The sequence below is a fragment of the Xyrauchen texanus genome, chromosome 15 (genome assembly GCF_025860055.1).
Source record: "Xyrauchen texanus isolate HMW12.3.18 chromosome 15, RBS_HiC_50CHRs, whole genome shotgun sequence".
In the NCBI taxonomy this organism is placed as follows: domain Eukaryota; kingdom Metazoa; phylum Chordata; class Actinopteri; order Cypriniformes; family Catostomidae; genus Xyrauchen; species Xyrauchen texanus.
In genome coordinates, this window is record NC_068290.1 from 15,500,976 (window position 1) to 15,517,540 (window position 16,565).

At 42.5% G+C, this 16,565-nt stretch overlaps 1 protein-coding gene across 7 annotated transcripts in view; it reads left to right on the top strand.

Annotated features, from left to right (window-relative positions):
• Positions 1–16,565, top strand: part of LOC127655911 (clathrin coat assembly protein AP180-like) — an 87,583-nt gene that overhangs the window by 57,805 nt on the left and 13,213 nt on the right. For 3 of the 7 annotated variants that reach the window (XM_052143969.1, XM_052143968.1, XM_052143974.1), the window contains 8 exons: positions 592–780; positions 2,663–2,743; positions 4,084–4,305; positions 5,508–5,588; positions 5,819–5,887; positions 11,388–11,492; positions 13,306–13,377; positions 15,148–15,324. In XM_052143969.1, the coding sequence (XP_051999929.1) occupies positions 592–780; positions 2,663–2,743; positions 4,084–4,305; positions 5,508–5,588; positions 5,819–5,887; positions 11,388–11,492; positions 13,306–13,377; positions 15,148–15,324 (996 nt within the window). Of the gene's footprint in view, positions 1–591; positions 781–2,662; positions 2,744–4,083; positions 4,306–5,507; positions 5,589–5,818; positions 5,888–11,387; positions 11,493–13,225; positions 13,378–15,147; positions 15,325–16,565 lie in introns of those variants that run through there. The other 4 variants (XR_007972116.1, XM_052143970.1, XM_052143971.1 and 1 more) reach the window with 4 other exon arrangements.

Here is a 16,565-nt window from a genome sequence, read left to right on the forward strand (position 1 = left end):
CTTCCTAATCTTATAGCCTTCAAATATTAGATTATGCATTATGTATAATTTATACATGGACAGACAGATGAAGACTGTAGCTCGACAATGCAAAAACCTACTATAGTTTGATGTTGCTTTGAACTGCACATGTAATCTTACTAAATGTATGTGATGCTTATTTAGGTTTATTAGTTATAAGTTGCAGTCTAGTTAATTTCAAATGAATAAGAACAGAACATCAGTCTAGGAAAAATACATTTCAGTGGCTCAAGACAGGATTGATGAAAATGGCTGTTTGGTGGTCCACAATGTTTGTTTTATTGTTAAAGTGATCCACCATCTACACATTTTGTGATCCACTGCCTTACAAGGGACTCTCTGGACAAATATCGTTTTATCCAAATCTTCATTTTTTTCTCTCTTTATCGTGCTGTAGCTTAATGATTCCATTATGCAAAAATCTCTCTACAAAGGATATTCTCTGAACTTTCTTTCATCCTGTCTATACCCCTTCCTTGCCTCTCTCTGCTTTCTCTCCACCTTCTCCTCTTTATCTGTCTGAATGCTTTGGTTTGGTTGTGGCTGGGCTGGGCTGTGGCTGGGTTCCAGACTCTCTGGCAGCTCCTTCCGCTAGCTCTGAAGCACCCCTCTCTGAGGCTGACTCTGCCACTGCAGTTCCCCCAGCCTGTGCTGCTGCAGCTTCCGAACCAGCAGCTGATGCCAACGCTGCTCCAGCCGCTGCCTCGCTGTCCATGCCTGCCCCCACTTCCATTGTCTCAGACATGGATCTGTTTGGAGGTTAGTCAGGTCATCTCCAGTCTTACGAGTGTGGAGAGTGGGTGTGGTGCTTGGGAAATGGTCAGTTTGGGTACATGGACTGGTACTATTTGACATTATACAAGTTGTAGTTATGTTATTGTTGTCGAAGTAGTTACTGATAAGTTAAAAGTATAAAATAATGTTTCAGTAACTAAATGCACATTTTCACTGGCACATTTTTTTCTTAATTACCCAAATTTCCTCATATTGCTCTTTACTGCATTTGAGCTTTTTGTCTGATATTCATTGTGATGAATTGCTTAAAATTATACAAGGCCAGGACCAAGTAAGAAGCACCAGATCACTTCAGATTGACTTCAGATAAAAACTTTGCAAACCAAGTTCAGCTCAAGTCTATCTCCAATTTGCTAGCGGAAATGTTTTTTGTTCTGTTAAAGTTTCCAGACCCAATCAATCACACAATAAGTATGGAATTGAATTAACTTACTTGTGATCAATGTAACCTTGAGCACACCTATAAGGTAATAACTTCCAAAAATCAGTTAATTAAAAAACACAACAATGAAAACCGCGTTTATATGAGATTTGAAATCTTTGGTATATTCCTTTGCTTTTGATGCAAAGCATAAACAGGCATGCACACATTGGATAAGCTGGTAAGAATTCTGGTAAAGGTGTTCAAATGCTGATAGAAATCAGGGTAATGAGAAAAATCTGTGTGTGCCGATTGGTTTGTGCTTTTACTGTTTATGACCTTACACCGATAAACGAATGTCGTTTAAGGCATTTACATGACCTTACACATTGTCGGTTTATTAAACATTGACCTCTCAAATATGTAGTCCTCATTATTTTCATGGAAACTCACTCTGTTCATATAGTATGCCTTGTTTCTCACAAAGCTGTGAAGTCAGTTCATTTATTTTATCTCTAATTAAATCAACAGGCAGTTAAACAACTCCAAACCATTTCTTTTCTCTCAGCTAGTAAATTAAATCATTCTTTTTGATGGAGATGTGCAAGGTCTCAAAGGGGTTTGAAATACCAAATGCGACAACATTCATCACTGCCTCATGGTGCATTGAAGTCATGTTGGAATTATCGTATTTACGAGTTGAACGCATATTAACGCCACCACAAAGTCATAATTACGAGTGGGAAACTGGATTTTCTTCGAGTCCTGACTTTCCAAATTGGGGGCATGTCAATTTAATAATCATGGCGTAAGCTTTGTTATTGGTAATAATTCTGTTTTATTTGAGGATTTTAACAGTACAGTTCAGTTTGTATGCATTTTTTGTACTGTTAATGAAGAATAACGATAAAACTTGCCAGAACATAAGCCTCATTTAGCTGGTTAATGCAGCCACAAGCGTTTGCAACAAAACTACATTTCCCATCATTATATGTGGCTGTGCAAGAAAGATAAAATAGATAGATAAAGCATTAATTACACACCTAATGTGTAGCTTTGCTCTTCATTTTGTTGAAATAAGAGAGAAAGAAATATGAAAAAGAGAGAAAGAAATATGAATTAGAAAAAATGGTCTGTTCTTTGCAATTTAAATGACTTTAGCACACATCACATTGTATTTTCGATTTCCGATCTCGTAAGTGCGAACTTCCCAGGAGGACCTGATCACACCATCAGCTTTAGCTAAACAGAAGCCATGCTGTCAAAGCCAAACACTTTGTCCCGATGGCATTGATAGTATTTGTCCTAATTTTTAACTCATTTCCCTCAGTGTGTGACCCTCCTAGATTGGTCTATTCATCGCCATTTGGGCTATATATAGTGTTTTTGCTCACTTGTAATCACTGACATTGAAATCTTTCTTTATTGCCTCTTCATCCCCATTTATTTTTCTCTATTGTGTTTTGTTGGTCTGGTTTGACCCAGACGCGTTTGCCCCCTCCCCAGGCGATCTTCTGAGTGAGGGCATGGTCCCAGCAGCTGCTACCGATGCATGTGCCGGTTCTGGTGGGTGCTTATCCATACACAAGATCCTTTAGCCCCCTGCTCTTTGTGTGTGTGTGTGTGTGTGTGTGTGTGAGTGTGTGTGTGTGTGTGTGTGTGTGTGTGTGTGTGTGTGTGTGTGTTTGAATGGGCCCATGAAGTCCAACTACCTTGTGAGGGTCAGCAGAGTGTTTGTGTGTGTGCGCATAAAGAGATGTGTGTTTGCATTTCTTCAATTGTTAAAGGAATAATTAATCCAAAAATGAAAATGATGTCATCATTTACTCACCCTCGTGTTGTGCATAACCCGTATGATTTTCTTTGTTCCGTGGAACGCAAAAGGAGATGCAAAATGCAAGGAAAGTTAATGGTGACTGAGACTGAACATTCTGTCAAACATCTCCTTTTGTGTTGTACAGAACAAAGAAACTCAAATACATTAGGTACAACATGAGGGTCAGTAAATGATGACAGGATTTTCATTTTTGGGTGAAATATCCATTTACACCTTGCATTTGCCCACAAATATAAAAATAGTTATATTTGTAATATCATTATGTCCATGACCTACCTGAGAACCTTGGAGTCTTGGATAATTTCTCTTCTTAGCCTTTTCTTACTACTTGGTTAACCTTCCTAATCATTTAGGTGAAAACAATAAAGATTTCCCCATTACTTTCATTCCCTGCCAACTTATATTTTCAGTATCAGCGATCTCTTCTAATAACCTAAACCTTTTCTTCATGGAGTTTGAAACTATGATTTACAAAGAGTAAATATAACAGCAGAAGCTTAGAGTTTGTATTGACTGTACAAAATGCTTTTTTGAACTTATGGAACATGATCAGAATTTCCTTTACCTCCCTTATGTGTGCTTTTATTATTGAACATTAACTTAGCTCTGCGTCCACATTACTGCTAGGGTCTTACAAATCTGCAACTTTTATAACTTCATTTAATGTACATTTACAATACATTTAGTTTAAATTTTGTCTTCGTTATCTTTTAATTAAATAGGCTGTCCTCTCTGAATTCAGTCTATAACCATAAATAACATACTTGTACATTAAGTATATTTATAGCCTACCAAGCAGAAAGAGCCTTTGTTGTTTTCTGTAGGATATTTAGTTTTTTACTGAGTAAGAGAATACTGAAATGCTTTTTAATATGTCTGGTGGCTGCAGTACTAAGGTTAATGGTGCTTTAAAATGTGCTTTTAAAGGTAAAATCCATCTCTTCTCTCTCCCTGACTTCAGCACTCCTGAAGTTGTGAGCTTTCAGTGTGTTTCTTTTTTCGTTTGCAGTGTTTGTTATTTAACAAACCTTCCCCATTTCATTCTCACCCCTCCCCTACCTCCATAAAGACCCCTGGGCCCCATCGGAGGGGAGTGCGAGTATTGCCCTAGAGCTGGATCTCTTTGCCATGAAGCCGGTAGAGAGTGTTGCTGCTGCAGCTTCTCCTACCAGCGCAGAGCTGAGCTTCTCGCCAACAGTGGCCCCTGCTGCCCCCTCTCCTCCTCCCACAACCACCACCACATCTGCTACAACCAAGCCTGTGGCCCCGCCAACACTAGACCTGTTTAGTGGTAATATCTCTGCTGTAATTCTGTCTCTGTCTTGCTTTACTCTGCATCATAACAATAAAAACTTGCTAAGCTAGTTCCCCAACATTCTTACTAAGAGTCTCTCTTTTTTTTTATTCCTCTCATTTAGATTTAGATTTTATGTTTTTGATCATTCTGTTTTTTTATTCATAGTGAATCGTGACCTTAACCACCTTATTAAAGCAGAGCAACTTGAATTTGTCATGATTAGTGTTGGGTGAAATGCGATTTCAAACAAATTATTACAATACCTTACTTGTGTTACACATTTTAAAATATCATTATTAATGTAGAATACATTTAAAATATTAATTTTGTCAATTACGTTTATATGTACGTCTGTTTGCATTTCTATAAAAAGCTGAAGGGAGCACGCCCCCTTAATGAGTCATTGTAAGGGGAAAAACGCATAGTGCTGAGTGTATGAAATTACTTTCATTATTTTTAATTCTACACATTTTTAAGAATTTGTTGATCAGAAAAACATCTGTGAAAAGTGTTTGTAGTTGTTTTATTAAGTAACTTAAAAGTAATTGAATTAGGAATGTGATTACTTTCTCCATAAAGTAATGAGTGCCATAATCTGATGCCAAAATGGAGCAGTAATTAGTAATCTGGAGTGGATTACTGTATTTCAGTAATGTACCCATGGCTGGTCAAGATAATATCAGAATGACTACACAGGACTGATCGAAATTGTTATGTGTTTTTAGTTGTCTCGGATCAAGAAGGGTGGTCAATGTTCCTGATTCACATTTAGCCTCTAAAAGTGCACTGACATGAGTCAAAATTCAGGATTTGCAGTGACCACAAGTCCTGCAATCATTCTCTGGCTTTTTTGACCATGATATGAATGCTACTGTTTGTTTTGAAATGTTGCTGTCTTGATTTCTTTTAATTTTTGTTTTAGCAAACGCACACATAAATATCATTAATCAATACAATTATTATGGCATCAATATCAAAGTCCACACTTTTGTGTGTGGATTACAAGTATTTAGAATTACAAGTATTTCTACAACTTTCATGTTGATTTCTCTCCTCCTTAAAGTGATAACGTAGTATAAAATTGTAAACGAAAATGTTTTCTCCACTAAATGATGTTCCCTCTTTCTCTCTCAGTTGTAGCTGTCATGTAATGCACTAACAAAAAACATAATGCATATTTATGTCCTTGTTTGTAGATATGTTTGATTCTATGCCTGAGCAAAGCTCCTCCTCAGAGCCCAAAGCAACCACTCCTAGCGTAGACCTATTTGGTTCAGGTACAGGAGTGATTCCCGTACTTCTGTTGAACGTCTCATCTCTTCTAGTCTTCATCTGTTTTTTCCCCACTCCGTCTTGGTTTGTCCCCATAGTGGAACGTGGACTTGTGCATGTGTGTGCCCCCAAAAGCACGACTATGTGTCCTTTCTGTGCCTATGCGGCCTATTGATGTACTTTTCCTCCTCTTCCTCCCTTCTCTTCCTCTTCCTGCTTTGCTTTGATCTTGAAGATCTTCCTGCTGTTTCTCGCGGGCCCTCACCTTTACCCGAGGCCAGTGTGACTGGTGACCTTTTGTCTGGTGAGTGTCTGATCCTTGCATTAACTTTTAACTCTTGCAGTAAACCTTCTTCAGATTAATTGCGATCTTCTTTTGAACAATCTTGATAACGATAATTAAAATCCCAAGATTGATCTTTTAATATGCAAAGTTAAGCACAGAGATACTCTCACTGAGTTTCAAGAGTTAATGTTTAGTTGTACTCGTTCTCTTCATATGTGTGCAATTCATTTGTCATTGATATTAACCCCTTTCACACACTGCAAATAGCAGTAAAATTTGAATTGCCTTTACTGGAATATGTACCACATCTGCTATTCACACATGCAAGATTTTTTCAGTTTTGTGGCCATTCACACATCAGCACTAAAATGCCATTAAACTCTGAGATGTAGTTAGCTATTTTATTGGTCAACAAATTTATTTTCACTTTAAAAGGAGAATAGCATCTCAGAATCCACAACACGTCAAACCTTGAGGCAGATAGGCTACAACTGCAGTAGACCATGTCGGGTTCCACTTCTGTCAGCCAAAAACAGAAAGTTGAAGCTGCAGTGAGCACAGGCTCACCAAAACCGGAGAGAGAAATACTGGAAAAACATTGTCTTTTCTGATGAATCTCGATTTCTGCTGAGGTACACAAATGGTAGGCTCACTGCAGCCTCAGCTCTCTGTTCTTGGCTGATAGAAGTGGAACCCGACGTGGTATTTTGCTGTTGAAGCCTATCCGCCTCAAGGTTCGATGTGTTGTGCATTCTGAGATGCTATTCTGCTCACTACAAATGTACAGGGTGGTTACCAGAGTTACCGTTGCCTTCTGTCAGCTCGAACCAGTCGTGCCATTATAAGTTGACCTCTCATCAACAAGGCTTTTCCGTCCACAGAACTGCCACTCACTGGATGTTTTTTGTTATTGGCACCATTCTGAGTAAACGCTAGAGACTGTTGTGTATGAAAATCCTAGGAAATCAGCAGTTACAGAAATACTCAAACCAGCCCGCCTGGCACCAAAATGGATGGTTGATGTGAACCTTAACTGAAGCTCCTGACAAAAATCTGCTTGATTTTATGCATTGCAATGCTGCCACGAGATTGGCTGATTAGATATTGCATAAATAAGTAGGTGTACTAATAAAGTGATTGGTGAGTGTATATATGTTATGTATACCCTGTCTTGTTTCACTGTTGCCCTTTTGTTTGCCATTTTTGTCACTTTTGCATTTCTTAGTTTTCACTTTAGTCCCTTATGTAACTCCATAGTCTCTTTGTTAGCGTTCGTGTTTTCTGTCATTGTTTTCACCTGTCCTCATTAGTTTGCCTTTTGCTTCTGTTAATCACCTTGTTATCTTGTTTGAGTTCTGTTCGTTCATTGGCCCTTTTTCCCATGTTTATGTATTTATACCCTGTTTCTTTGTTCAGTCCTTGTCTATCCTTGTTTGATGTTAGCCTGGTGTGTGTTTCCTTCCCGAGTCCGCTGTTTGTTTACATCGTGTTTAGTTAACAGTTTTTATGTTTGATTTCCCCATTGTGGGTTGTTCCTTTGTGTTTACCTGTTTGTTAATTAAATAAAGTTTAAACTGCATTTGGATCCACATCTCCTCGTCTGCCTCGTTACTCAAGCGTTACAGAACGATAGACCACACATGGATCCAGCAGCTATACAGGCCAAATGCCGGCTGCTCAACTTGCGGCAAGAAGACCAGCCTTTGGTAGACCACGCTCTCTACTTTCTCCTCCTGGCGACCTTTACGGACTTCCCGGACTCCGTATTGGTGGTTTTTTTTAAGGACAGCTTAAATCCCTCGCTGAGGGAGCCTGGAGACGACCCTACTAGCGTGCAGCTCACCGCTCCCTGTCACGCCAGCCTCACCTGTCAGCGAGCAACCCCCCACGCCAGTGGATTCCCTTGAACCTGCACAGTCCACTTCGTCCGCCCGGAGGAGGAGGAAAAGACAGGCTTCCGCCTCCCGGCCCACGCCTGCCCCGGTCTGCGAGCCAGAGCCCACGCCTGCCCCGGTCTGCGAGCCAGAGCCCACGCCTGCCCCGGTCTGCGAGCCAGAGCCCACGCCTGCCCCGGTCAGCGAGCCAGCGGCCACGCCTGTCACAGTGAGCGAGCCAGCGGCCACGCCTGTCACAGTGAGCGAGCCAGCGGCCACGCATGTCACAGTGAGCGAACCAGCGCCTACGGCCTCTACCGTCAGCGAGCCTGAGCCCTCGTCAACCACGGTCAGCGAGCCTGAGCCCTCGTCAACCACGGCCAGCGAGCCTGAAGCCACGCTGACCAGGAACAGCCTCCCAGCTTCGCCAGTCGCATCAGCCCGGAGGAAGAGGAGAAAGGGAGAGGTCTCTGCACTCCAGCCTCCGCCTGCCGCAGCCCCATGCCCTAAACCCCCCTTGGCTCTGCCCTCAGCGCCGGGCAAACCCAAGCCGGCACATACCACGGTAACCCAGCCAGAGCCTGTAGCCTCAGACGTCAGTGAGCCAGTGCCTGTAGCCTCAGATGTCCCTGAGCCAGCGCCTGTAGCCTCGACCGTCCCTGAGCCAGCGCCTGTAGCCTCGACCGTCCCTGAGCCAGCGCCTGTAGCCTCGACCGTCCCTGAGCCAGCCTGTAGCCTCGACCGTCCCTGAGCCAGCGCCTGTAGCCTCGACCGTCCCTGAGCCAGCGCCTGTAGCCTCGACCGTCCCTGAGCCAGCGCCTGTAGCCTCGACCGTCCCTGAGCCAGCGCCTGTAGCCTCGACCGTCCCTGAGCCAGCGCCTGTAGCCTCGACCGTCCAAGAGCCAGCGCCAGTGGTCATGCCCGTCCTAGAGCCAGCGCCTCCCGAGCCTTCCAGGGCTCCGCCTCTCGAGCCTACCAGGGCTCCGTCTCTCAAGTCTCTCGAGTCTTCCAGGGCTCCTTCTCCCGAGCTTTCCAGAGCTCCGCCTTCCGAGTTTCCAGAACTTTCCAGAGCTCCGCCTTCCGAGTTTCCCGAGCTTTCCAGAGCCCCGCCTCCCGAGCTTTCCAGAGCTCCACCTCTCAAGCCTCTCGAGCCTCCCAGGGCTCCGCCTCTCGAGCCTCCCAGGGCTCCGCCTCTCAAGTCTCTCGAGTCTTCCAGGGCTCCGTCTCTCAAGCCTTCCGAGCTTTCCAGAGCTCCGCCCTCCGAGCTTCCCAGAGCTCCGCCCCTCAAGCCTCTCGAGCCTTCCAGGGCTCCGCCCCTCAAGCCTCTCGAGCCTACCAGGGCTCCGCCTCTCAAGCCTCCCGAGCTTTCCAGAGCTCCTCCTCCCGAGCCTCCTGGGGCTCCGCCTCTCAAGCCTCTCGAGCCTCCCAGGGCTCCGCCTCTCGAACCTCTCGAGCCTTCCAGGGCTCCGCCTTCCAGGCCTCTCGAGCCACCCAGGGCTCCGCCTCTCGAGCCTTCCAGGGCTCCGCCCCCGAGCCTCCTACGGCTCCGCTTCCAGAGCCTCCTATGGCTCCGCCTCTCGAGCCTCCTGTGGCTCCGCCCCCTGAGCCTCCTACGGCTCCGCTTCCAGAGCCTCCTATGGCTCCGCCTCTCGAGCCACTCAAGCCTCCGACGGCTCCGCCCTCAGAGCCTCCTGAGCCTCCTACGGCTCCGCCTCACGAGCCACTCAAGCCTTCGACGGCACCGCCCTCAGAGCCTCCCGAGCCTCCTACGGCTCCGCCTCTCGAGCCACTCAAGCCTTCGACGGCTCCGCCCTCAGAGCCTCCTGAGCCTCCTACGGCTCCGCCTCACGAGCCACTCAAGCCTTCGACGGCACCGCCCTCAGAGCCTCCCGAGCCTCCTACGGCTCCGCCTCTCGAGCCACTCAAGCCTTCGACGGCTCCGCCCTCAGAGCCTCCCGAGCCTCCTACGGCTCCACCTCCCGAGCCTCCTACGGCTACGACTCTTGAGCCACTCAAGCCTTCGACGGCTCCACCCTCAGAGCCTCCTACGTCTCTGCCCCCAGAGACTCCAGAGCCTTCCTGGTCTCCGTTCCTAAAGCCTCCCACTGCGCCGCCTCCTTCGGCTCCGCCTCCTGAGCCTCCTTCAGCTCCACCTCCTGAGCCTCCCTCAGCTCTGCCTTCTGGGCCTTCTGAGCCATCACCTCCCTCGGCTCCGCCTCAGAGGTCCTCCTTGGCTCTGCCTCACGCGGCTCCGCCGGCCTCCCCTGTGGCCACTCCATCTCCTAGGCCACCAAAACCGGCCTCTGTCCTGTGGTCACCTCCCAGGTCCCCTGAACTGGCCCTTGGCCCACGACCACCTCCCAGGCCACCAAAGCCGGCCTCTATCCTGTGGCCTCCTCCCAGGCCTCCTGACCCGGTCCCTGTCCTGTGGCCTCCTCCCAGCTTCTGGCCCTGTTCCCGTCCTGTGGCCTCCAACCAGGCCTCCTGACCCTGTTCCCGTCCTGAGGCCTCCCCCCTGGCCTCCTGACCCAGTCCCTGTCCAGTGGCCTCCTCCCAGGTCCCCCAAACCTGTCCTAGCCCTGTGTCCAGCTCCCAAGTTTCCTGCACCTACCCTTGCCCGGCGGCCAGCTCCCAGACCATCGAAACCTGTCCCTGCCCGGTCGATACCACCCCGGCCTCCTAAACCTGTCCCTTTGTGCCCCCATGGACTGCCTAATTGTCCCTTGTGCCCCCGTGGACTGTCTCATCTCCCTTTGTGCCCCCGTGGACTGTCTCATTTCCCCTCGTGGCCCCCCTTGGACTTCCTGCCTGCCCTCTGTGCCCCTTGGACTGCCTCCTTGTTATTGTGCCCCCCCTGGTCTGCCCGTCTGCCCCCGGTGCCATCATTTTGTTCTCTGTGGGTTTTTTGTCTTTTGTCTTTGTCTTCTAGGATCGTCTGGAAGCCGATCCTTTGAGGGGGGGGCTCTGTTATGTATACCCTGTCTTGTTTCACTGTTGCCCTTTTGTGTGCCATTTTTGTCACTTTTGCATTTCTTAGTTTTCACTTTAGTCCCATATGTAAATCCATAGTCTCTTTGTTAGCGTTGGTGTTTTCTGTCATTGTTTTCACCTGTCCTCATTAGTTTGCCTTTTGCTTCTGTTAATCACCTTGTTATCTTGTTTGAGTTCTGTTCGTTCATTGGCCCTTTTACCCATGTTTATGTATTTATACCCTGTTTCTTTGTTCAGTCCTTGTCTATCGTTGTTTGATGTTAGCCTGGTGTGTGTTTCCTTCCCGAGTCCTCTGTTTGTTTACATCGTGTTTAGTTAACAGTTTTTATGTTTGATTTCCCCATTGTGGGTTGTTCCTTTTGTGTTTACCTGTTTGTTAATTAAATAAAGTTTAAACTGCGCTTGGATCCGCATCTCCTCGTCTGCCTCATTACTCAAGCGTTACAATATACAGCATAAAAATGATGAAAAACTAATGATAGTAATAGTTGGGGGTCACTATTTAATTTGACTTTATTTTCTCAACTGCTCTGCTACTTCTACTGTACTTTACAGTTACTTACCAAACATACTAGTATTAGGTACATTATATTTAGAAAACCATGCCAAAAAATTAGTGTCAAAATTTCTCTCTTTTTCTGTCTCTTTCTCAGACTCATTTGTTGCTCCAGCTGTTGCTCCAGTGGCTGCTACACCTGCTGCGGCTGCTCCTGTCTCTCCTCCTAAACCTGAGCCTATTCCTGTGCTAGATCTCCTTGGTGTGTCCCTTAAACTCCCTCATACAAAAACACCCATCCAGAAGACCAGAGGAAATTTAATGCAGAATGCAGTCAAATATGATAAACTGATTTGCAAAAGGGCTTGCTTTTTGCATCTAACTGAATAACATGTCTTGTCACATTTGAAAATTCGTTTTTCAAATAGATTTTCTCAGTTTAGTCATTTTAGTTTAAAAATGTTAACTGGTAAGAATGCAGCAGCTAAGATTCATAATGCCCAATGACTCTAATTCAATGGTTCTCAGCCTTTTTCTTTTTTGATGAATGCCCCCCTAGTTCATTCCCTTACCCCAGCCATCTCCAATTATGTTACATAATCTGACTTTGTTGTATCAAAAAAAGTAAAAAAGATAAAACACAAAACTCAGTAATAAATTCAGCAGGCTTAAACATCATGAATGTGAGACCTTGCGTTTCTTGAATTGAAACAGATGGAGGGCTATATCTGGGGCCTATAAATTGAAAATGCGAAGATAGAAACTAATAATAAAAGTGATATTGTTAATATATATTTACATTTGCCTTTATGAAAATGTTAATTTATTCATTAATTATAATTTTTTTTAATGTTTTAACAGTGGTATTTGTAACAAGACCATAGTAAACACATGGAAGCATGGATCTTCTTTACTACCATGGTTAGATGTACCATTATTTTTATAAAACAAGCTTCGGTATTTTTAAATTATAAACATTAGACCTACTCTAAACACACACATATATACATATACTGTAAATATGTATAAGTTGTAATAAAAATGTATTATATTCCCTCACTCCTTTTATGTAGTCTTTGAAAAATGTAATAGAGCTGAAGTAGTGATATGATAATATTTATTATCAATCTATTTCTGCCTAAAGTACAATTAGTTATACTACAGTAAATTCAAGGGTGTTGATGTAGAATTCAGTAGCGAATTCACTTCTCACGCCTTGATTCTCATTGATTCTCACAAAGCTGTGAGTTTAAGAGCTTGAGCTATAGGAACTTTGCACTCATGCTGCTCTGTCCATTGAGCCATATCCATCTACAGAGCCATAAAGGTTCATCAGCCATGCATGTGCCTCCGTCTGTGTATTTGACACTGCTAAACCAGATACTTCAGATGTGTCGCTAGACTTCAAAATCAGATGAATTGCAGTACAAATGCGTACCAATCCGAATAATTGAGCCAGTATAACCAATTGATATACTCAAGTCTAGATAAACGTTTTAATGCAAAGAGAACTTGATGATAGATTTGATTAACATGAATGATAAATGTTACCCCCATTGGTAACCTAACGCCCTCCTCTCTACAAACTTGCTCTCAGTGCCCACTTGCAAACTTTGAACGCCCCCGTTGAGAACCCCTGCTCTAATTCAACTACTTAGCAGCCTTTTAGTTATACAGCCTAGTTTCTGGAAACTAAACAGAATCTGTTTGTTTTGTTGGAGTCTGTTAATTCATTTGTAACTGTTAAATGAGTCGGTGATGAAGTTGTGAAGACAGACATTTGTTGGGTGTATGCGATTGATCTTAGTGTATGTGCATGCTGTGCTGTCGTTTGTACATGACCGTATGTGTGGGATTACACTTTGTATGCATTTGCAGATCCATGCGTCAGTGTTTATTACGATTTAAACAAGTGTGTTTATGTGTTTGTGTGGGAGTGTGTTGCCTAGTATATGATCTCAGCTCAATTTATCTCCATCTGCCCTTCTCTCTCAGTGTGTGTGTGCAGCTTTTAAGGCTTGACTAATGCTTCTCCTCCTTCATGCTGCACTATGGGATGGCTGTTTTTGGGACAGACACATTTGGGGACACCACTGGGGAGACCCAGTCCGTTGCTCCTGGAGCACCATCAGCTGACCTGCTTGGTGGTATGTGTCATAAATCCTGATTAGGAAAAATTATTTTGTTCTTATCAGTAAAAAAAAGTTAGAATATTTTAAAATAAATAAAACGAACCAAAACACAAACAAACTGGTTGCACTTTATTATAAGGTTGTATTTACGAAAACAACCTTATTGTTTCGTTTTACCCAAAAAAACCCAGATGTGTTGCAGCCGTGGACTAGCTGTTACCTCTGGTGTCATGCAATATTGAGTTACCCAAATCCTGTTCCCTGTAGCTTTTTTGGATTGTTTGTAATGCCTGATCAGAAGTGTCTGTTACAAATTCCTGTTGTAGCTTATCATGTACAGTCAGTAAATAGAGCATTAACATATCTACTCAATATATCTATATAGCACGAAATTAAAGTTTTGATATAATTATGTGAAGTATTTGCACTGAATATGTTAGCTTAGTAGGATAATATATTTGCTTTCTAACAGTTGGGAAAGCATGATGGAATGTTTGCTTAGCAGGGTAATCAGTTAGCATGCAAACAGAAAACACAAAGAGAAATGTTAATTTGACCATTTTATTGCTTTCTTTATATCATGCTATAAACATGTCATCATGGTTGGAAGGGTTACTTTTTAAAATGTATTCCTCTACAGATAAAAGAATACATGCTGTAAAATGTAATGTTTTATAGTTAAAGAAAGTGAAAAATTTAGATTAAGTTACTGACCTTGAGTAATATAATGATATACATTACTCAAGGTCAGTAACTTAATCTAAATAGTTTGGATTACTTCTTCAGCACTGGTATATTTTTTTCACTTTCTTTAACTATAAAAAATCTGCCAGAACAGTAAGACAAAATACACATCTTAAAAATACACTCTGAAAAAAGCTTAAATATCTTATGCAGTGTTGCTTCTAAAACAAGATAAAGCAAATTGAACAGTTTTTACATATTTTTACAGAAATACAAAATATTTTTGCCCTAATATCAAAGGTCTTACTAGAGAAAAAAATTATGATCTAACGTGTATTTTCTTGATAATAAAAATATGATTTTTCCTGGTAACAGGTGCATGTAAAATGGCTAGAAATAGCATGGTAGCTTAGCATAAAGCTAAATGTTCAGATGACAATTTACACAAGGTTTATTTCTATTATTGCTGCTCCAAACTTTATACGAGATGTCTGCTCGTATGAACGTAACACATCTTAAGAAGAGTTTCACCGCTGTTGAAACACTCTTTGGATTGCATCATTTACAGTATATGGATGAATGTTTTCCAATCGAATAGACTAAATATTAAATGGAACAAATGTCAAATTTAAAGGCAAAGTAATCTCTTCAGTAATCAAAATACTTTTTGAATGTTACTATTCTGATTACCACTGATTTGAATTGTAACTGTAGTGGAATACAGTTACTAAAATGTTGTATTTTAAATATGTAATCCCATTACCTGTATTCCGTTACTTTCTAACCCTGTATGTCATATATAGCTTACATAACATTGATTGATGTATTTTCATGATTTAAGACTACATAAAAGCAATATTGTAGGATTTCCAATCAGGCACCAAATAAAAAACCCAAAAACTAAATGAAATCAAATGAAAATGAAATTGCTTTAAGGTCCAAATAAAATACAAAATCCACAGGGTTTCATGGAGGAACTTAATATTGATTAAATTAATTAATTAAATTAAAATTGTATTAAAATTATTTTTAAATTGGCGAACTATAATGAACTCATATAGTGGCATGATCGTGTATTTAGATTGCTCTTCGTGTTTGCAGGGTTGATTTCACCAGTTGCCCCCACGGTTACACCAACCCCAGCACCAATGCCAGCCTTAGCTCCTGCGGACCTGCTGGAGTCAGATTTTGATGCTTTTGGCTCTGCACCAATATCCGCGACACCATCAGCAGCAGACTGTGCCCCTGTGGCACCATCTGGTGGCTTTGATGCTTCAGGTGAGATGAAGCTTCCAATAGGTATTTCAAATGAAATTAATAAACATTACTTTGCCTAAACATTTTATACTGTCAAGTGTTAAACATGAACATGTTAAACTATTTAACTATTTTCTATGGAACTGAGTAATGCTAATGTCCTAATGTTGAACACAGCGTGGCATCTTTCAAGCCTGCCCGCTTCTCAGCACAATATTCATCTTCTGCATGAGCTCTTCTGTATTTTCTGATCTCCTTACATAATACAGAGAGGAGGTGGCGTTGCTGAAGGCATCTTATATAATGCAGTCTCCCTGCCCTTTTTTCTGCCCATTTTGTGTTCTGTCCATCCTTGCTCTGAATTACTACTGTCACATTATTCTTGCTGTAATGCCTATTTGGCTTTTTTCTCAACTTCATCACCTATTCTGTTCTTCTGTTCTGTCTTTCCTCATCTCTCTTTATCTCTGAGCTTCCCTTCTGATATCTCTCTCCTTACACTGCACTGGCTCATTGCTTGCTCCTGCTGTGCGATTGGTGAGTTGTTGAGAGAACTCCAGGCAGGGCTTTGCAGCATGTAACATTTTATCCAATCAGGCCACAGGGTTTGGGAAGTGTGGATGACCTAGCGCTCCTTTTCCCTCTATGCTGCACATCCTTTGCCTTTTGCCCCCTTTGCTCTCTGTCCTGCTTGCACATATTAGAGATCTTGTGCATTAATGCACTAGAATGTATTGCCTGCCTCAGTATTTGTTGGTATCGGCTTTTTTTGTGTGTTTTTTATGGTGCTTGTTCTTCAAAAGTATTAGATATTCATTCGTTCTAGCCTCCATGTGGTCTCCGTGTAGAACATAAGGAATTAGGTGTTTAAGTTTTTTTGGACCAAACCTATTCTGCATAGTTTTTTATTAAACTTTTCGAAGACCCTAAACCAGGAATGTCCATTTATTATGTTGGCATGAAATTATATTAATAAATATTCTGTTAAGATACAGAAGGACAGAAACTATTTAATTTGTTTTTGCATGTTATAGTTCCCAAATTGTTCTCGTTTTTATCAGTGCTGTTTGATTAATATTCTCTAACTACCAGTTATATACAGTATGTATGTACAGTATATATACTCTAAAGATCAATGTCATGTTCTACTTTTTGTTTTAACCCAATACTATTTATTAAAGCAGCATGAAAGTTGATTCTGGAGTTTATAAGCTCCAAATGAGTTTGTGTTGTGCATGCACTAAGCATGGGTGCATACTTTA